At 36.4% G+C, this 23,012-nt stretch overlaps 1 protein-coding gene across 5 annotated transcripts in view; it reads right to left on the reverse strand.

Moving 5' to 3' along the window:
- LOC122712517 (serine/threonine-protein phosphatase 2B catalytic subunit 2-like) overlaps positions 1–23,012 on the reverse strand; it is a 165,051-nt gene that overhangs the window by 40,339 nt on the left and 101,700 nt on the right. For all 5 annotated transcript variants that reach the window (XM_043932244.1, XM_043932241.1, XM_043932242.1 and 2 more), the window contains 3 exons: positions 19,225–19,349; positions 10,573–10,684; positions 4,245–4,390 (listed from right to left, as the gene is read on the reverse strand). In XM_043932244.1, the coding sequence (XP_043788179.1) occupies positions 4,245–4,390; positions 10,573–10,684; positions 19,225–19,349 (383 nt within the window). The remainder of the gene's footprint in view (positions 1–4,244; positions 4,391–10,572; positions 10,685–19,224; positions 19,350–23,012) is intronic.

The following is a 23,012-nucleotide window of genomic DNA, read 5'->3' on the forward strand; positions in this document are numbered from 1 at the left end:
TCTCTCTCTCCGTGGAATTATCTTTGGAAACATATTCGAGAGTGGAATTCATTTTTCTTGAAATGCTGAGAGAGATACTCGAAGGGACTATTTACATTGTATATATATATTTTTTTTTTAGAATTTGAACGAAACATCGAGCGACGATTTTTGCAAAAATTATTAGAATAAGAAAAGTTTAACAAAGTTTTTCAGTTTCGCAAAGTAGAAACAAGAATATATGCTAAGAGCTTACGCGAATATAATACGAACGATGGACGATCAGGATGAAAGTTTGAACGTATAAAAGTTAAGATGAAAATTATGATCGAGATCAACATTGCTCTAAACTCGAGGAAATTCAACGCAAGATGGATTTATTTTCTCGAGGACGAGCTTTTCAATCCTTTGAAATAGAAATGGAGAGGAATTTTCGAGGGAGAAATCAAAGATTAACCGATCCATCGAAAATTTATCGAGCGTATTAAACTCAAGTCAACAACAAATGCAAGCTAACCCTAACCAAAGGAACTCAATATCTTATTGTTTGAATTCGTTATTAATTCGTATTAAATTCACATCCGAGCTTCGTATTTTCACCCCCTCCTGGCCTCTAATAAATTCTATTATTACATAATCGCGCTAACGTGATAACCCCTCGTGTTAATTCCTCTTCGTGGAATTATTCGGAGGAAGGATATTTATTCGGGCAAGCACTCGTGGATGAATATTAAAAGCACCGCAGGACACGGTTCACGTCGATCGTTTTCCACCAGCTTTGACCCCCGAGTGACAAAGAATCGAGTTAATTGCCTTCCGTTCTTCGCTCGAGACGACGCTATTCAAAGATGTTTCTTACAATTAGTATTTCTTGTTTCGAAAACGGCGGACTCTCCCAGCATCCAAGAATCCGTTTCCTTTGAAAATTTCTCGGTTCCTTTCACCGGTCGATTTTACACCTCGTTTACATCACATCATATTAAGCGAACAAGTGGCGGGGTGAACGCGCTTTTGGACGATGATTCGATTCAAATTGATGTTAAAATAAAATAAGGGACTCGAGCGATTCGATTGAAATTTTTCTCTCTTCTAGTCACGCGGGTTTGTCGTCTTCTCGTTTGGCAGGGTCGAGCGCACAACGGAACGAGAAGACAGAACAATCTTCCGCGGTTACCAAACCCGTACCAATTAGGTTAGCCAGTCTTAAGCATGTTGCAGAGAATGGATAGTTTTGAATGGAACACCGATTGAACAGGTGGCAACTAGATATTCGCTTTACCACGAAATCCTATCTTGTCATTGAACTCCATTAACGACATTCTCATCCGGATATCGAGGGAGAGGGGAAGAATTCTTCTATCCATCGGGCACGTTTCCTTCAAAATATCGAAGCAAAAATTAATTTATTTGAATCTGCGTAATTTTTAATATTTATTTGATCCATGTATTTCACACCGATAAGAATATCACTTATTAAAATAGCTAAAGAAGAAGAAGATTAAGACCCTTTCAACGATACACAAGAATTTTCAATCCATCAAAATAACCATTCTCGCTCAGAGGGACACAATTTCTGGCTGGAAAAAATAGGAGAAAATTTTTCCATCAATTTTTACAAATGTTAAATTCATCACGCTGAAATTACCCTCCTCCCAACTTCGATTTTCCGTGGAAATTTGGCGAAACTGTTGCCGAAATCGGATAAAACGAGAGAATGTAGAGATCCAATTGAAAAATTCACTGGAATCCTTGCGAATAGCTCGTGTGTTTGATTGTTGTTGGAATCGAAGGAGGAAAGTCTCCTCGCCGTCCAAGTACAAACAGGATTTCGCCATCGTTTCACCCATCGAATCCCATCCCCCGTTGTTCAGCGGGATCTTTACGACTATCTTGGAAAATAAAAATGGCCAGAAATGAGAAACGCGTACAGCCGACAATTTTTCGACGCTTGAAACAAAAAAAAAAAANAAAAAGAAAGAGGGGATAAGCAAAGAAATTTCTTCGATAAGAAAAAAAAAAAAGAAATTAAATAATAATTAATGGAATGGAAGATCGAACGAAGAAGAAGTCTAGTCAAACACGAAAATTTTAATGTAAAATCGCATAATTATTCTAATACGTTTTATCACTCCTATATATACCCGTTGGTTGGCGAGAATACAATGGATCATTGCAATTTAAACAGAGAGATGAGACATTTTGATTTGGAATTAAGGCGGTGCTACGTATAAAACGTTTATTCAACGTTTTATCCTATTGTTATTCATAGAAGGTATCAGCATTGCTCCCTAGGATATATATTCTAAATCACGACGTTGATAATATAATATGTAGTGTGACCCGTATAAGGATATAATAAATGGAAAAACATAAAATTGCATGCAAGATTAATCGTTACGAGGGAAATTATTCTGTTTTCTACACTCGAAAGCGCAATATCGCGTAACGATTAAACGTGTCAGGGAGCATCAGCGTTAATAGAATATTAATTTGTTATGGTTACGGACATTAATATTCATCCGCGGTAGACTCGTAAAATATCGGCATTAATTACCTTCGAAATTTATACGGGATCCAAATTCATCGATCCGCCATTGCACTAACCCGATTCACTTCTTAATCTTCTCGAGTCGTGATAATATTTCTCGTATATTCAAATTATTTATCGACTTCGTAAACTACGACACTTAAAATTGTGTAATTGCTCTAAAATTCTTCTACGTCCCCGGATATTTTTTAAAGCGCTAGAATATCTCCATAATCCTATGGATTATTTATTAAGAGCCCTGTATAATATTCCTTAGATCTCTCATAAAAATACTAGGACTGTACAACTCTGGAACTCGTAGAATATTTACATCTCACTCTTAAAATCTTCAGATTAAAAAAGAAATCCTACGATTCTTCTCCACATTCTTCCCACAAAAATCTGTACTGATTCTTGGAAATTAAATTTAATTTCCAAAATTAAAAATTAAATTTCCAAAATTCGCTCGTCACACGTCTTCCATTCCATTAATTATTATTTAATTTCTTTTTTTCTTTCTTATCGAAGAAATATAAAAATTTATACAATCTTATCGAAAAAATATAAAAATTTATACAATCTTTGAAATTTCTATTAGGAATTTCTTCTATTCCTAAAAAAAAAAATGTGGAGAGAAGAAGGAAGATACGAACTCGAGAGAAATTTTTCACGCAGGACGCGTATACGCATCGATGCGTGTGCTCGCTGCGTCCAGGTGGACTCTGCTTAGGTGAACGATCGATAGAGCAGGTGGCAGCACATCGGCCCCCCCTGCTGTGTTTCCGGTACTCCAATACACAGGCCGGGTTCCAATAACACTCGTACTCTCTCGTTTGGTTGACAGCCGATTTACGAAAATTCGCTCGTCGATCGGATTTTGCCTCGAAAAATTTCATAGATAGGTGAGATAAAGGGAATTTCTCGACAACTCTCGTTAGAGAATTGGAAGGTTAGAGAAGGATTTGGAGTGTTATTTGGGAAAAAAAAAAAAAGAAAGGAAAGGAATGGATCGATCGAGCCATTTTTTTCGAAGCGGTTCTGATAAATTCAAGGATGGAGAGGGGAAATTTTAAAATCGACCGAAAATAACCGAAACTCGTTAATCAATCACGAGAAAACACGAGGAAATATTCTCCAAGTGCTAATTTCAAACTTCTTAATTTACGAAACTAATTTTAGGAAGGTTCAAACTAAATAATTAACAGCGGGCCAATTTTATATATAAATCTCTTTCGAGAGTCATTCCTGTGTTTCATATTATAAAGTTAACAATAATTATCGAAAAATTTTAACGAAACGAGTAAATTAATTTAATCAAATAGAAATTCGAATACTTTTAATATACTGATAAATGGAATATGAAACACAAAATATACAATTCAATTAATCCAAAATGTATGAATTACTGAACACCCTTATGCCAACAAATTTATTTCCTAACCAAACCGATAACAAACGAAGTTTTACTAAAAATCAATCTACTTTTATCATATATATATATATATATATAAAAAGAGAAAACTATTATTGCTAAAAAAAATTCCATTATCCCTAATATAAACTATCTCCTCTTCCAATTCTATAAATCGCAACTTCTAGATCCCTCTATCAACGATAAACTATAAAAACGAATACCATCATTCACAATTTCACAACCACAACGCGACATCCAAAGAGCGAAAGAGGCTCGTCCCTCTCAACAAGGATATCTCAATGAAACTCTATTCTCTGTACTCACTTTGCGTATGTCTTCTAGATTGTGAATTTCCGGCGAGAGTCCACCGTGCACGCAGAGGAACTGTTGGTTCATGAGGGCCGCCAGCGGCAGACAGTCGAACGCGTCCATGCAAGCGTCGTACACCCTCTCCGAGTATTTTATTTTACCTGCAAGCAGAGAAACAACGCGTCAACACGTACGCTGCACGTTTCACGCGTTCTCGAAACAACGAGAACTCGATACGCGCTCGATTGTCTCAACTTTTGCTTTTTTTCCTCCCCCCTTTCCCCTTTTTTTTTACAGACGCGTTCCCCCGTTTTGTTCGTTGGACGCTTTTTGTGCTCGGCGAGCAACAGTGAATAGAGGAGGGAAAAGAGAAGGAAAGGGTGGGTGGGTAAAGTTTGCCTTTTGAAATTGACTGGCTGTCGTTTGGAATATTATTATGAATGGAATCTTTGAGAAGATGCAATGCGAATGTGTTCAGTTTTTTTTTTTTCTTTTAGATAGATCGCAACAAAGGATAAAGTGGCCATTCCTCGAGAATAATATTGCGATCAATTATGGTGAAAATAATAAGATATTGACTTTTGTATTTATTCATCGAAATTATCGAAGGTATAAAAACGAAATTAATCAACGGCAAGTATTCTCGTTGATCTAAAAATTCTTAAGCATCATCGTGGAAATGTGATCGTCTGTGATCACATTCGAAGACCAAGAGAATTTCTCTTTACACAAAACGAAAGAAAAGAAGGTCGAAAGAAAAGAAAAGAATATCTTTGAAAAAGATATATTATTTTATGAAGAAAGGGGGAAATCAGAATTTCCAATTGCAGCTCTCTTTTTTTAATGGAGCTTTGGGAGATGGTTGCAGAAGAATATGGAACGCGCACGATTATTCTTTCTGGGGGATTGGGAGAAAGGGGAGCGAAGGATAGATAAAAGGAAAAAAGAGGAGAGAAGGCTCTGGAGAGCAATGAAGAAGGGTTGCAAGGGAGGGCAAGTTTCCATGCGTGAAGTCATCGTAAAAGAAGGAGGAGGATGGTGCACGCACCCCTCTGTCCACTGAGAATAATAAATCCCTCCATTGGAGGAATTTTCGCTGCCTCGAGTGAAAAGTAAAGGGAAGAAGTTGGCGTTCCATGGAGTGGAAAGGATCCCAAGATTTCTTTCTTCTCTCTTTGTTTCGTTTCGAAGAAAGGACGATAATTTTTGTCGATTTTTATTTTGCAAAAATGCAAGAGAAATGCCGCACGAAGAAAATGTGTGCGTTTATTGGCTATTTATTCTTTGAGAGAAAATAATAATTCCTCTCACTTTTGTGTATTTTTTTTTAAGCGCCGAGGATGTGCATTTAAAAAAAAAATACTTTGAAAAATAGGATAGAGGATCTCAATCGACAACTTCCATTACGTTCCCTTGCTATTTACTCTCTAAAGCAAGCTTCCTAAACATCTGAGACAATCGAACCTAAGATCTCCATTAAAAGAACTATCCGTTACAAAGTTCCAAGTGTCCCCCTCCTCCCCCCAAACTCTTCAACTTCCTAAACCTACCGACTTCGATTCTTATTATAGACTTTCCTTCTCCATAGACGTCCTTTCTCCATGTACATTCCCAAGGCAAACACGTACTGTCAGTTTGATAACACAATTTCGCTTCAAACTTCCCAATGATTCGAAGAAATTTGGAAAATTTTGAAAAACTAACAAATTTTCGTTCGATAATAATCTAATGATTTTCTAAACCATAATCTTTGAAAGGTTTTCTTTTCAATTTTAAACAAAATATACGGGGAACGGAACGATAAGAGATTCGAGAGAAGAATAATATATTTCTTTCGAAAAATTTTGAAAAAGTATCGAAAAAATCCTCTTTAATCACACACAGGGAATATTTACGGAAGGAAAGGATTCGAGAAAAGGAGGATTCATTTTATTTTCTAACTCTTCTAATCCACGACTGATCTATCACGGAAAGATCTATCCATCCCGCGACGAAACTTGAAATCGTTTCGTTCTTGACTTATTTATTCGGGTCAAAAGCTCGCAAATGAGCTTTCTGGAGTGTCTGAGCGCTATGTCCGACTGGGATCAAAAGAAAGTCAAGGGGGCGGAACTCGATCCCCTCGTTAATACAACGAGAGAGGCGTGAGCGGGAAAGAGGCCGAGAAGAAACGAGCGTGTACGAGCGTGTTAGGAAAGGATGATGTTACGAAACTACGCGAAAATTAATCGTCTTTATTCTTATCATCCAAGTGTTCCAAGATTCCATTTATTTCTCGATGATTGCAATTCAAAATAATATCCGCAAGATTTTATTCCAGATAAAATACTCTTTCTATCGATAATATTCTAAAATTTTTGGAAGGAGAAGCGTCTATACGATGCGAAGCCTTCGAAAGACGAATTAGTTATGCGCGGTTATGTTTATATATATTCGTATTCAAAGTGTCGACATTACGTTCGTATTTACGTTTTGATTTTCTAATCTCCTCGAATTAAATTCCACGAAATATATTAATACGTATATGTATACATATCGTGCCTCGATTTGTTTTCGTTCTCGAGACGAGCGAGTTATTAATTTATTTACGATAATAGAAACGTAATATTTATTAATTTAAAAATTTCTTTCAATCGATGGACGAGAAAAATATGTATACGATTGTTTTTTTAGATATATCTTCTTTTTATTATTTTTTTTATTATTGTTTTTTTATTCAACAAAAATTTTCTCGCGTGCCTGCCTCAAAAAAGGGATTTTTTCCACGATATCTAGAAACAGAAGGATCCGATAATAATTGTATTTACCTGGAACACCTAAAAGATCGAAAAGTCTCGAGAAATCCCTTTCCCGATCGTTTCGTGGAAATTGCTTAACGCGATATCCTTTCACGGACCAATCCGGTCAACTCCTCCTCTGTTACCGTTAACCCAATCCTGAACTCTTTTCATCGTGTTTTTTCCTAGTCTAGAATTCCTACAAAATCGAACTTGCTCACGATACGAGACGAGTAATGATAAAATTATACAAAATACGCGTAAACGCCAAGAAGAAGAAGAAGAAGAAAAAAAAAGGAATATTATCTCTATTGCAAAAATGCTAATTGCGAAAAGGAAGAAAAAAATACCGTTATCGTCGCTCATTCGAACGATCTTTAATTAGATCGAGTCGCAACTTTTCCAATCCAATTACAATTTTCTCTCCGGTACTCGAAGAATACACCAGGCTTGGCGCGTTTAAACAGTTACAAGATCCAATCTACGAATCCAATCCCCCTCTCCCTTTTTTTTTTTTTTTTTTTTTGATTATCGGTCTTCGACCTTAACCCGATTCTCCCCCGACACGGTTAAAATCGCGAGCCTAGTAAATACACGCGGCTTGACCCAGTATCGGACAATTTTCCACGATCGATACCACGTTTTCCGCGGCCTGCGCCACGCAGAGACCCCTAAAAAGACCCGTCCCACCATCGAATTCGATTACGAGAGGAAATACTCATTTTCTAACAAGAGCTCGTCCCTAAATGCAATCTAATCTATTCCTGTATTGAGTGAGCGAGAAAATATTGTTTTCTCTGAACGAAAGCAAACGAAGATCGAGACCTTCTCTCGTTAATTGGCACGGATATATCTATGTATAAATATATCATCTTTTTAAAATATATATATAGAAGATATCAAGTGTTAAAGTTAGTTAAAGAGACGTATCTGAATTCTTATGATGTTGGAAGAAATTTATACAAACGAAGATCGAGATTTTCTCTTACACTATTAATTGACATAAATATATCTATGCATATTCCTATGGAACATTGAAAAGCCGATGCAAATGGATAAAGATGTCGCAAGAAAATATTATCTTCCAGAATCGTATATATGATAATAGGAGATAAATTTTAGGAGGATGTTTATCAACGTAAAATGTTAAAATTAGTTAAAGAGACGTATCTGAATTCTTATGGATGTTGGAAGAAATCTGTGCAAACGAAAATCGAGACCTTCTCTCACATTATTAATTGACATAAATATATCTATGCATATTCCTATGGAAAATTGAAAAGTGGATAAAGATGTCGCAAGAAAATATTATCTTCCAGAATCGTATATATGATAATAGGAGATAAATTTTAGGAGGATGTACATCAACGTAAATTGTTAAAGAGACGTATCTGAATTCTTATCGATGTTGGAAGAAATCTGTGCAAACGAAGATCGAGACCTTCTCTTACACTATTAATTGGCACAGATATATCTATGCACATATTCCTATGGAAAATTGAAAAGTGGATAAAGATGTCGCAAGAAAATATTATCGTATATATGATAATAGGAAATAAATTTTAGGAGGATGTTTATCAACGTAAAATGTTCAAGATAGTTAAAGAGACGTATCTGAATTCTTATCGATGTTGGAAGAAATTTATACAAACGAAGATCGAGACTTTCTCTTACACTATTAATTGACATAAATATATCTATGCATATATTTCTATGGAAAATTGAAAAGTGGATAAAGATGTCGCAAGAAAATATTATCTTCCAGAATCGTATATATGATAATAGGAAATAAATTTTAGGAGGATGTATATTAACATAAAATGTTAAAATTAGTTAAAGAGACGTATCTGAATTCTTATGATGTTGAAAGAAATTTATACAAACGAAGATCGAAACCTTCTCTCACATTATTAATTGGCACAGATATATCTATGCATATTCCTATGGAAAATTGAAAAGCCGATGCAAATGAATAAAGATGTCGCAAGAAAATATTATCTTCTCAGAATCGTATATATGATAAATTTTAGGAGGATGTTTATCAACGTAAAATGTTCAAGTTAGTTAAAGAGACGTATCTGAATTCTTATGGATGTTGGAAGAAAGCTGTGCAAACGAGGATTACTTTGTTAACGACAAATAAGATAGGTTGATATATTGGTTGGCGTATTACTTTGACAATGGAAGTGCATCGATAAAGATCGACGAATTACCATTGTACACTCGTAGCTGCGAAAGAAATATCGCTTTTTGCTACACGTAATTTATTTACGCGCATTCTTTGCGAGATTCATCATCAGTGTTATCGATGATTTATCTACTAGGAATAAATAGTTAGATATATCATTCAATATTGATCAGGGAAACGAAAATTTTTTTGAATGATATACCCTTCTGAAATCTCTTCTGGAATCGAACGAAGATGGAAAAGATGCAATTTTTATCAACTGTGCAAAGTCGAGTGGATTTTGACTTGTTTCGATGAAATGAACGATGATATTAGCCTAGTATCTGTGAATGAAATTTCGAAGAGGAATCTTAAGGATAATTATTCGAGTTTAGGAATTTTTTTTTTTTTAAAGAATCTTGTCTAAATTTGTAATTCAAGCTTAACGATGTTTAATTAACGATATCGTCAACAACGTTTCGAGATTCTATTAAACTTTGAATTAAACGTATCATTCTCAGCTTTGACAGATTACAAACTTGTTACTTTAAGAGTTACTAAGTACCTTTTTTTTATCGTCCATGTAATAGCGTTAGTCGCGTCATTAATTTTTCACGAGACGATTTACGAGTTATGATTTATTTGATCGCAGTTCGTTATCACGTATTCGTTGCAAAGATAATTTATCTTTAACCATCCATTGAATGGATGGGTAAAATAAATGAACAAAGAAGAAGAAGAAAAAAAGATGTCAAAATTGACATTTTGAAATCACGAGAAAAGCTAAATCTCTGAATCGAAAGATATATTTTCTTTCTAAAAAAAAAAAAAAAAAAAAAAATTATGAACGAAGATGAAAATGTTATCTGGAGAGTGGAGCAAAAGATTAATAATAAAAAATTAAATTAAAGAAGTTAAATCGAAAATGATGGATGATATTTCTTTCGAAAACGTAACGAAAACCGTTTGCCAGGAGAATCAGCATCGTAATAAAGAATGCTGCCAGTTTCGACAAAAGGGTAGGATGAAAATCCAGAATAGAATAGTAATACATGGAATCCTTTGTGCTTCGAATGCTGATTTTTATTTCTATTTTTATTCTCGTATCGTTGCGCGGTTTCGTTGAAATTTGAACTCGAAATGAAATCGAGGGAAACCGATCACCCATTGAAAATCGATCGAAGTTCGTGTGAACAAGCGTCGGAAAATCGGAAATCTGATCTTTCGAAAAATACCTCCATCCATCGTGAGAAAGAAAGAGAAAATTTATTTATTTATTTCAATCTCGAAAGATCAAAAAACTCAAGGGAACAATCGAATTCTTGAATCGAATGAAAATCTCAAATCCCAAAAAATTTTATGACAATCATTCATTCATAATCGGTGTGAAATTACTTACATTCTTGCTTAAATGTGAAGTATTCCGTGAGATGACGGCACTCGTGATTGCCTCTAAGGAGGAACAGTGTGGTTGGATGGCACAGCTTAAGTGCCCACAGGTACAATACGCACTGGAACAAAGAAAGAGAAACGTGATATTAATTGTAAAACGTTCCTTGCGTTCGAATAAAGACAAAAAAAAAAAGTATTCATTTTTACATATCACTTTTTGGACGACGAAAATATGCAAACGAGCGGTGTGAAATTCGTCTCGTTACAGATGAAGTGGCCGCGTGACGAATTGCTTAAAATATTTCCGAGCCGAGGTTGTTAATTTTCCTCACACGAGTTCAACGCGATTATAATAATTGCGCTTCATTGCGCTACATAAACGGTTCCACGAATTATGCTTAGGAGCTAGCAATACGTTTGCTCTTCGCCAAGGCGGGAGAATAGGGCCATAAACATTACTTCAATAGGATAATTTTGACATTTCCAGATATCGAGATTCTGCATTTAATTCTAAACACGTATTGCCCGATCTTATTTTGCGCGAATAATGAAAAATTATATCTCATAATTTTTATTAGAGAGATCTCCTGTTATCCTCGTGTTTTCCTGAAAAGATAAAAAAAAAAAAAAATGAAATATGAATTATCATATTTCCCAGAAAATATCAACCAACGAGTTATAAAACTTCCTTTGAAACGAATCACTTTCATCGTGCATCCTAAATTCAATCCACCCCTTCTTAATTTCCGCGTATCATTATTATAATTATTAATTTAATCAGAAACTCCAATATCAAATTAATATATACACTCAAAATATAAGTATACATTTTTTATTATCTCTCTTCAAGAAAAAAAAAAAAGATCGTCCAAGCCCCTCCATAACCCCCCACGGGATTCCAAAATTCTTTCGGCCCGCAATAATTTATCCGCGATAAAAGCGCAAAGGACAGCGCGGGTGCAACACACTTCACTTCATTCGAACGGATGAAACAATCGTCGAAACTTGGCCGCGTTTGTTCGAATCGATATCGAATCGAGGAAAGGGCGGGACACGTTGTGCATGTTTTATTCATCGTGTATAACATTAACCGTTTGTTTCGAATGCGGGTATCCACAGGTATTAATGCACGCATATTCGAGCATACCCCGTGGTGGAACAATCGTGCATAAGCAGCCGTGAATACGCTCGATTGTTCCCCCGGTTCTTGATAACAGCGTTCGAGTGCATTTTCGTTTTATTGGCGAGATGAGATGACGACGCGAGAGGCGATTCCAGGTGGAGGGGCGAGATTATGATAATTCGAGGGGATTATTGCCAGACCACCATTGGGACGCGATTTCTTTGATTTCCTCGCGCGAAATATTCTATCGTTTTTCAAATTCGTTCCTTCCAACGCCTTCTCGAGGGAAAAATGAATCAGGCGCGAGTTTGGATATTTGAAAACGCGTGTGTCTTGGAACTATTTATTTTATCTCCGAAGGATTGATCGCCAAAATGAATTATTAAAAATAATTTCTCAAAAAGATTGAATTAATTTCCGTGGTTAAATTATTCGGATCGAAGTATCGGTCAATTTCGAGCGCGTATATTTAACAACAATAACGAGAACAATTGGCCGAATCGTTGTGAACGCACACACGCCCTTTGTTCCATTTACGAAGGGGGCAGGGAGGGTGTAACTGGTTAATTACTCGAGCTGATCGGAAGAGTTGATTAATAGAAATTCGGAAAATGATCGATGCTCCGCTTTTGTGCCCTCGTCGTCGCCGTTATCCGCGGCTCTGTTACGCGTTATCATCGCCATCGCTATGAAATCCATTTTCATTTTATTACCAGATCATGGTCTATTTCGCAAACACGGATCGGTAATAATACCTGTATCAATTCCGAGCTCCAATTCAACGAGTTTAAACTCTCTAATGTTTGCAGAGTTGGGAATAATATTCATTTAGCAATGGAATGGAAAACGTTTGTTATTTTTTTTCCTTTTCTTTTTTGTTAACGAAACTATTCGTTGAATGAAACTTTCACATTTTTGTGTACCAATTTTTTTTTTTTTAAACGAAGCTTCGAAATTTCAATTTCTTATTATTTTATTATTTATTAAATTTATTAAAGGTATTTCAAAAGCACAAACAAGGAAAGTTCTCGCTGGTTGGCTACCTCATCCGACGTGACACCACCTGTCGATCTGACAATTGGTTAATTTATCTTTGGACACGGTGTCACGGTTTGTTACGAGAGTCGACGCGATCAAAGAATCCGTTGTCTCGTCGTCGAAGAATCGTTAATTTTGAACGACGAATAATTTTCCAAAGTTTTCGAGGGAATTTCGAAAGTCGAGAACGGTTCGAGAAGAAAAATGAAAATTGGCGAGAAAATTTCTGAGAACAATGGATCGTTTTAAATATAAGCGAAACGTGATATTTTTGCACGCGAAAAAACTCGACGATTCTTTGGAGTACGTGACAAAATATCATTTAACTGTGAGTCTGATTTATAACGTTGGCAAATGATCATCGTGCATCGTGTCACTGATCCAAACAACGTCGTTGGTATCGGTGAATGCGTTAGTCATCGTGCCAGATTTTCCTATCTTTGTCGACACTTGCTTCGTTTTATTCGAATTAGTCTAGTCGAATTGCAATTTGTAAAGATCTCCGACGTTAATTTCTTAAATCGTTGCTCTTCGAGACAAAGACTTGCAACAAGATTTTTGGCAGAATTGCAAAGCGGGATGTACAACTAAAATCGTTTAATTATAAAATATGAAGATCTTGAATACAAAAAATCCTTAAAATAAGTGAAACTGCATTATGAAAATAACGATCGAGGAGCTTGTTGTTAAATGTATATTTTCAAATCAATTATCTTTAATGCATCATTAATAATATCGTTATAAGTAATATACTTTCAAAAATAATCATATTTATCGCGCAATTTATTTTAAAATTTGATTTTGAAACGATATTAAAATTCGAAAAACTTTGAATCGCTATAACTCCGAAGATGACGACTTCCGGTCAACGAATGAACGATCAACAGAAGCGCGAATCCTTGCTCTTTAAAACGCTTTTTCACTTATTTTAATACGACTTCCGGTTTTCGAGATATCGTCGCGTAAAGAAAATGTAATTTTTAATCCTTTACTTTAAACCCGATTGAATCCTATTAAAATTACCGAAACTTTGAATCGCTGTAACTTCGAAGATAACGACTTCCGGTCAACGGCCGACGATCAACAGAAGCGCGGATCCTTGCCCTTTAAAACGCTTTTTCATTTATCTCGATACGACTTCCGGTTTCCGAGATATCCTCGCGTAAAGAAAATGTAATTTTTAATCCTTTACGTTAAACCTGATTGAATCCTATTAAAATTACCGAAACTTTGAATCGCTGTAACTTCGAAGATAACGACTTCCGGTCAACGGCCGACGATCAACAGAAGCGCGGATCCTTGCCCTTTAAAACGCTTTTTCATTTATCTCGATACGACTTCCGGTTTCCGAGATATCGTCGTGTAAAGAAAAGGATAATTTTTCGTCATTTATTATCTTCGTCCTTGTCGCTTACTCGGACCTTTCGCTCGCACCTCGCCTTGCTGACCTATCCCAAAGTCCAGACGAGTGAGCGATTCCTGGAAATAATGCATAGTACGCATTTCCAGGAAAAAAATGTAGGTCAGTGTGTCGCGTGCCCATTCATAATTCTCGTGCCCCGTTTTAAGCGGTATGGAAACTTTGAGACCTTATATCTTGGCAACCAATTGAGATATCGGGATAAAACAAAAAAGGACTTTAATGGCATGGCTTCCTCTACTTTCCAAGGGTGTTTTGATGCCAAAATTTTTAACTTTTTCCCCCATATTTTTCACACGAAAAATCAAAGTTTCGTTTGTGATTTTGCTTCATAGCAACGATTATCGTGAAGTAAAGCATATAGATGCTTCAATTTACTTAATTTTACTGTATTCTGATTTATAATTTGATCTTAAGTGTATAATAAATATAAATATCCTCATATCGATATTCGAACAAATATAATCTGAATAACAATTTCCAATACAAAAAGAAAAAAAAAAAAGTTTAAATGTCGTCATACTGTCTCGAGTGTCATATTTTTCCGTACCGTTGAAATTACACGATTTTCTGGCACAGGGAAATCGCAATTTCCTTAAAACCGAAAATTCCATCACAACCTCGACGGACCCTTTGGAATCAATTAATTCCACTTTGTTAATTCATTCGACTGTCTACCACGCCAGCTCCTTTGTGCGCCAAGTCCTTCGGTTGTCCCTTTGCGAACTCACTCGAGCGATACTCCCTTTTTCCACCCCCGTCCTCCCTATAATTAAGCGCGAACCACCGTTCTATCGCAACGAAATCATTTATCCGGCCATTGTCCCGCAGTTTGCCGTAAAATTGTCTCGTAGACCCCGGCATCACGTTCATTATTTCGCTTCTCAAGATTCGCCCTCGTTCTTTTCGCGTTCCTCGCGCAGAAAAGCGGAAATCCTCTTCCGTCAGAGGCGCCTTCTCTGCGTTTCGTGAAAGATGAAGAAACGGCGCGCAAACCTTCAACGATTCTGTTAATTTCCGAATAGTGAAACCGCTTTCAACTTGGTTGAACATTCTCTGGTCGGGCGAATTCAATTTTCTTTCCACGCCTGTTCACGCTCGAGCAAAGAAGCATCTGACGATTGCATTCCTTGGTATTCTTGATAATAATTCGTCGTGCTCTGAAGGAATGCCGGTTTTTTTTTTACGATTTTTTGTTAAGGAGAAAGGTAGAAGTATCTCTATTCTTCCCCTATTCTTTTAAGGTAAATACGAATAAAAGGGAAGCGATCCTTAAGCGAAAAGGATTATTCGTGATCGATCTTCTGGTGACCCAGAAAAGGAGATACAAACTCGAGCAATCGAGAGACCAATTCCTATAAACTACCATTTATGTTTTCCCAATCTCCACCTGGAGAAGGATTATCGACCAACGGCTGAACATTGGTCCGAGAAGGAAAATAAAATCGTTTCCTCAAGATAATTCCTCGAGCCAAAACCGATCCGGTGTACATCGCCAACCAAAAATTTCGTATCGTTAAAATAGTACACTTAGAATCTAAGAGATTGAAAAGAAATCAGAAGATGATTTAAGAATAGCAATTTTACGATGGAAATGAGAGAGAATATTATCACGTAATAAATTTCTTCTCTCTATATTTATAGATTATTGGTAATTATTTTTAATTATAAAGGATGCCTTTTCCAAACTTTTAGCTCGTAGTGTATCCCCTCCATACGTTTTTGTCTTTACTTCGAGCAGGAAATAAGTACCATCTGGATACACACGAAAGAAATCCACTAAACGATATCGACGATATAAAGATAAGAGGGTCAAAGGATTGATCCTTCACAGAATCCTCCAATTTATTTTCCTTCCCTTGCTTTTTTTTCTCTCTCTCTCTCTCTCTCCGTATGTCATAACCATCTTGCTCGATTCGTTCCCTATTCTTGCTCACTTCTCCCCTCCTCCCCAGAATCGCTTCAGGGGCTCGTTTCAGCTTCCTGTTCGCCAACGGACCCTTTTTTGTTTCCGCTTTAACCGAGTCCAATTTTCCTCTATTCCCTTCCTCCATTTTCTTCTCTATCATTTCTCGGTTCAACGCGACTTCCTTCTTCGATTCTTGAATCTTTTCTTTGGCTTCTTTCTTTCGTTCGTTTCAAAACTCGATGCCTTCTTGTAATTCGATTCTAATTATTTCCTTCGATTCTTGAAAATTTATTATTTTACAAGCATCTGTTGGAAAATTCGATATAATAATAACAGCTCGTGAAACTTATTTAGAGGATACGTTTTTTTAAAGAGATTTTATTAAAAATCCATCTAGATAATTTATTTAATTTGTTTAATCTATTTTAAGAGTCTCTCCTGGTAAATCTAAATCGTATTTGAATCCGTGATGGAACGATTTAAATTCTACTTAACACCAGATGAAGCAGAATCCGTCTTTCGAGTTGCAAGCTCCTCCTAAGTCCCAGAAATCAAACTCTAACTCCATCCGGCAAATGTTGGAAACTCAATCGAAATCATTCTCGTTTATCATAGAGTCGAATCCGATTGTTAAAATGATGGCATGGCTTCTGGTCCGTTCTTAATCACTTAGTCTGGATCCTATCTGCTTTTCGCATAATTATCCACTGGTTCACTGGTACGTCCTCCAGTATATTTCCAAGTGATTTTTAATAATTTTTTCTTTTTTTTACGTTTGAAAATATAGTTTCAATCAAAATAGTTTCACTCCAAGTGAAATAACATTGGAAAGGAAGGATATTTAAAATTTTACAATATGGGGGAGAAGTCACAATTAATCCTTTTTCTCTTCCTCGAGAAAATTTCTTAATCAAAAAGCCCAAACTTATTATTTCTTGTCACAATGCGGAAAGAAATTTATCTCTATAAATTATTCAATTAAATAACAGCGTGGAGAGCAAGAATAATTTCCACCTTTCTTACCCTTCCTCGTTGTCTTTAATCAACTTTCTCAACATCTCAAACTTGTCTATCATTTTCCATTTCTTCTTCCTTCTTCAATTCTATTTGTTTCCTTTTTCGATAATTCCTTTCAACTTCTTTCGCTCGATCGAATAATCAATCCCCTCTTCGTTTCTCCTCACTTCGAATCTTCTTCTCCTCCTGATCAAATATCCTTTCTTCCACACACGCACACACACACACACTCTTACAACGCGCTCCACACGCGCTCCATTTCCATTTATCTTCCCCATCACCGTTAAATATTCCCCTTACACGCATTTCTCTCTTCCTCCATCATCACTTCCTCCGACACTTCCTCCGTTGCCACTAATAAATATCTTCTCTTTCCCCCCTCCCCTTATCCTTGTCTTTCCCTCCTCCTCGTCCTTTTCTCCTTGAAAAACGAAAAATCTACCGCGTGGAAAGCGGTGTATATCGCGCGGTAAAAGAGGATCTGAAGGATATATATCTCTCTCTCTCTCTCTCTCCAGGGAATCCAGCGAAGCATATTGCGGGTAGAGAGTATCGATCTCCACGGAGGAGGAGGAGGAGGAGGAGGAGGAGGTTCGTTGCGTTCTTATTCGTCGCGTGTGCAGATGCTCGCGTTGTCCAAGATCCTCTTAATAAAACTGCCCCATGGATTTTTCGAAATTCTCATCGTGCGAGAGAGAACGATTTTCCTTCGATCTATTGGATTCTATTAGATCTAGTTATTCTATTAGATTGTACGATTTCTTTTCTTTTCTTTCCGAACGCGAGATTTTTGATATTTTGCGGGGAAGATGTTTAATTTCGAACGAGCGTTAAACGAAGGATAAAAATATTTTCGAATCGATGATGATTTAGATTTATATTACGCGAACTTTCCACGCTTTCAAAGATTCTATTGTGTTAACGTTTCCTATTACGTGGCGTACGCGAAGTGTTTATCTCTCTTGCGGTAGGATGAAATTCATTAATGGAACAGCGACAGTGACGAAGATGTATCACTTCATTTCGTGGCATTTACAAGTTTAGAAACATTGGATTTAGATCTGTTTGAGAGCAATGCATATAATGTCACAAGACTGATGGCGTTGAGCGAATTCTACGAATATGTAATTTAAATCCTCGAAAGGGTTCGAGATAAATTTCATTTTTATTATATCGTATTATATAAATGATACGTGTTCAATTTCGTTTTAAAGAATGGAATACGATTTACGAGAACGCTGTTATAAAAAAGCAAGCAGGAAGTAGAAAAAGAAAGAAGAAATACATTGCAATACACGTATCATTATTACGATATATATATGCAATTCTTTTGATATAAAGAAGAAAAACTCAAAATTTCTAAGAAACTCTCGCCAATGATACGAGTTACTAATTGAATAAAAAAATTTACAAGATGGCCTGGCCGCTGAAGAAGCACATGTAAACTGGCTCTAATTAGTTACCGGCACAACTCTAAGTAATTCTCTTTCCATCTAATTAAACCACTAATTTCTTCCACTTAACGACCACGTTTCATATTTCGCAGAGAGAAAGGAATTACATTAAAAAATTTCCAAGTCATTTTGAGCGAGAAAAATAATAAACGAGAAAAATCTATTATATCTCCCTATGAAAATTTCTTTCTTTCTTTTCTTTTCTCACGGTGAAATTGATCTTTACAAGGGAAACCTTTTTTTCTATATATTCTCTCTACACACTCAAAACGATAATAAAGCTTCGAGAGCTTTATATCCGCGCGCGGAAAATCGAACGGAGAGATGCAAATCTCTCAAGAAGATCCCTCCCACGAGATTCTTTATAACTCCAGCAGCGTATTAATCGAGCAATTAACCGAGCGGATCGTTAATTAGAGAGGATGGATGGAAGGAGAGGGAAGTCAGCTTCCTCGTAGATGCGAGTCTGCACGCGTTCTCCTCCATCGTCGCGATAAGAAAAGGCCAATTTTCATTCTCCTCCTCGATATGAAAAAGCAAATTTTCGAGGAAAAGAAATCTAGACAAGTTTGATCAAGATGCAAATTGTTTCAAACGGATACGTTACACACATTCGAGAAAAGAGAATTTCATTAATCTCTCGTTCATGCGTTTGAAGTTAGGTTTGAAACGGGAGAATGATGAATTTTCAAACTCACCTCGATACTGAAATAACCCCTGTCTACGTAATCGCCGAGGAAGAGATACTTTGTCGTGGAGGGTGATCCGCCCACTTCGAATAACTTCATCAGGTCGTAGAACTGTCCGTGAATGTCGCCGCATACTGAAACAGAGACAGGTATACATTGGTCAGAGTATTTTTAAAAAAAGAGAGAAGGAAAGAAAGAAAGAAAGAAAGAAAAACAAGTGATCAGGATGAAACGAGTTTTCGATATAATTTTCAATTTATCTCGAGATATCTCTCTTTCCATCCTCGATAATTGCCGATTCGAAACGTTCGAAAGAAATTCGAAACGTTTTTCTTTCGAATCTTTCCCTCCCCTTTTGAGCGATTGTAAATCAATTTCCAATGGAGATTGGCCATAGTTTAGTTTTTTTTTTTAAATGTAAAAATTCATTAAGACTTCTAAAACGAACAACTGTCACCCAAATATACCTTAAAATTCGATAATGATGAACCCATCACCAATTTGCATCTCGATCATAAAATCCAAATTCAAGCAATCAATAAAAGATCTCCTTATTTTACGCATGTAAAACCAATAAATCATTTTTCACGATTCATTTATTTTTCCATTTTCGACAAGATACTTTTTAAATTCTTTCTATCTTCTCCCAAAGAAATAGTGATTTTTCAACTCTCTCAACATCCAGCGATCTATATCTACTCGATAAAAATAAATAAAAAAACAAAGAGAAAGCTATCGTAAATATAGGTATCTCGTTACGTTCGAACCAGATTGTCGCGACCACGCCTTCGACAAGGAAAAAAAAAAAAAAAAAAAGAAAAAATAGAGAAAACAAAGAGAAAATAGAAAGGAGTAGAATCATTTCAACTTAGTGACCCCGTTTTAATTAAACGCACTTACGTACGAACGATTGCGTGCTGCACGATATCGTTGCGTTGTCACGCGTGCACGCACACCAATCACGTGATTTAGAACGATATTTTCCAACCAATCTACATTTTTATTTTCCACTCTTTCTTTCTTTTTCGAGGCAGAGCAGAGCAAAGTTCGAAATAAGTTCAATTTCTTCGAATAATTCTCGCGTCTTTTGAGAGGAACCGAGGGATAAGAAAAGAGGAAGGAACAATATTTTGCAAGTTATTACAGTTTTGCTCTCATTTCGTTTTCATCGAGGTTTGAATATCGATATTGTTTTTCTTTTCGATATTAATTAATTTTGATGAATCGAATCGAAGGAAATATCAGAGAGAAGTGAAATAGAAGCGAATACCCGTTTCAAAATTGGAGGAGGGGGGGGGGGGATGGAGAAGGAGAAGGATCTTGAAACTCTATCTCCAACACTTTCACGATAATTCACCGAGAAAGAAATCCAAGAGAATGAATTCACCGTTAATGGTACACTAGTATTTAAATATTGCGTCTTCCTACGATTACAACCCTTCTCCCTTCTGCAACTTTCAAACTTTCATCGAAGAAACTCAAGATTCTCCCAACAGATTTAAAGATGGATATAGAATGAGAATTTATGGGATAAAATTGAAATAGACCAGCAACGACTATCAATATTCGCCACGTATAAATATTTCATACGTTCGATTGTCTCAATTTTAAGTAAATCGCAAGATTGCCACGAACGAGTTTTTACTTACGAGAACCAAACGAAAATATCTTGGAGACTATCAGCAAAAGTAGAAATTTATTATTTTCAATAATAAATGGAACTTGGATATTTTTCAATATTTTAATTCTTGATCTGAGAATCTTTCCATTTTTCACGAGGAATTATCCGCATCCTTTACGCAAAGGAAACAATGGCGATGAAACGAGGGGAGGAAAGTTTTCGAACAGTCGTTTGGCAAAGTTTCGTGGCGCGAGGGCCAAGAATATGAATGGATTTTTTGAAAAATAACAACGAGGTGGATGGATCATCGATAAATCGATAAGCTCTTATCCTCTCGATAAAGATCGAGGGGAAGTTTTTAAATATTCGCGACATCTTAAATTGCGGATAGATGTAACTTATTTCAAGGAAGTTGAACACAAAAGTTGCTTCTTCTGCCGAGAGAATTACGGGGATTTACCGCATCATCGCGCTTATAAATCTTCCTATCGAATCGTTGGTGAACCTTCCCTTCCCTCGAACGAGCATGCATCGTGGAGGAAGAAATACGTCTTACTTAACTTTCCCTTACTTCTCTTGTTCGAGATCGAATTTAGAAAAATATTAAATGAAGATGTTAAATCGAACGCGTTTTCGTTCTCCAAAATCGACGAAAAGAAATTTGAAGAAGAGTTGTTATTATTGCTGATAATTTGTTCCCTGAGAATAAATAATGAAGTTTCGACTTGGAGAAAAAATTAAAACAAATAAGTGAAACACGTTAAAAATTAGACATAATGTTTGCGTGTATAAATATCGCAAAAATGTATTCTTCGAAACGATTCCTCTTCACGAGGCGATCTCGATACAACAAAAACTCATCTGGCTACGCGGCACGGCTCATCATCCCCTATATCGGAGCCCGTGAGTGGTACAAGCGCGCGTACGGTCAGACGAGGCATCCCTTCGATGACGGCCTAATAAAAGCGGGAGGAAAGTTGCCACTTGTTGCTGAATTACGCAACGCAGAGGCATAGAGGCGCACGGACAGTGATGGTTGAGCCAAGTAATAACATCTCTATGTGTTCCACAGGGACGGAATGGTCGTCTCACGTTCGCATAAATCGCTCGAAAAAGGGAAACATGGGGGAAACAACGCAAGACCCGTGTAATCTGGTTGCTTTTAACACTGGCACAAGCTCCGACACGTCGTATTGTGCCGCGTGTGCCTTCCGTTTCCGCATTGTTTCGTTAACCATGATGAGATTTATCGACGAGAATAACGTTCGGATGTAAATACGTGCTTACGTTTCGTTATTTAAATGGAAATTAATTTATCGTAATATAATCTGTCTTAAGGGAGAGGGAGAGAGAGAGAGAGAGAGAGAGAGAGACGAATTCTTGTTTTTGTTATATTATTAATTTGAACGTTCTTTTTTTCTTTTTTAGTGTTGCATTATGAATTTATCGACAATTGAAACGAATATGCAAAACGAATATTCGCAACGAAGGGGTTAAGAATATAATTTCGATTGGTAATTTCGCTCGATCTGTCTCGAACGTATATAACAAAAGTTTTCCAACGCTTGTTTATTTCAATATGAATCTGCACAGGAATGCGATAACGTGACAAATATATGAACATACAGGAAAAATATCGAAGAATTCATATACGTATCGAGTATTTTAAATTTAATATTTGACTTATAACGGGATTGTTTAATTTTCGCACGTAAAAGAAAGTTATTTTTTTTTCTTCTTCTTCTTTAAAACACGTATCAACAATGGAACGAATCTTAAACGACTCGTTATTAAAAATTCATCCTTATTCGCTTCGTAATTTTTCTTTCCTTCCAAAGACAAGATTGCAAATTACATTGCAAATTCAAGTATATATCCTCGAGTTTGCCAAAAATTTCCATACTTCCTCCATGATTTATCGCCACGTCCCAATCGTTCAAACGCTACACCGATATCCGTGAGACAATGTAACTTATCACGTTCCACTTTATCAAACCAGTTGCACTTCGCCAAACAAAATGCAACTCTCTCTCTCTCTCTCTCTCTCTCTCTCTCTCTCTCTCTCTCTCTCTCTCTCTCTCTCACTCTTTTTCTTTTCTGAAAAACATTTTTCCCCATGACCCCCCCGTGGAAACATAAATCACTCGATGCAATTTCCACGGTGTTCCTCCTCCCT

Source organism: Apis laboriosa, unplaced genomic scaffold (assembly GCF_014066325.1).
Source record: "Apis laboriosa isolate Shangri-la unplaced genomic scaffold, ASM1406632v1 scaffold202_cov151, whole genome shotgun sequence".
NCBI classification, from domain to species: Eukaryota; Metazoa; Arthropoda; class Insecta; order Hymenoptera; family Apidae; genus Apis; species Apis laboriosa.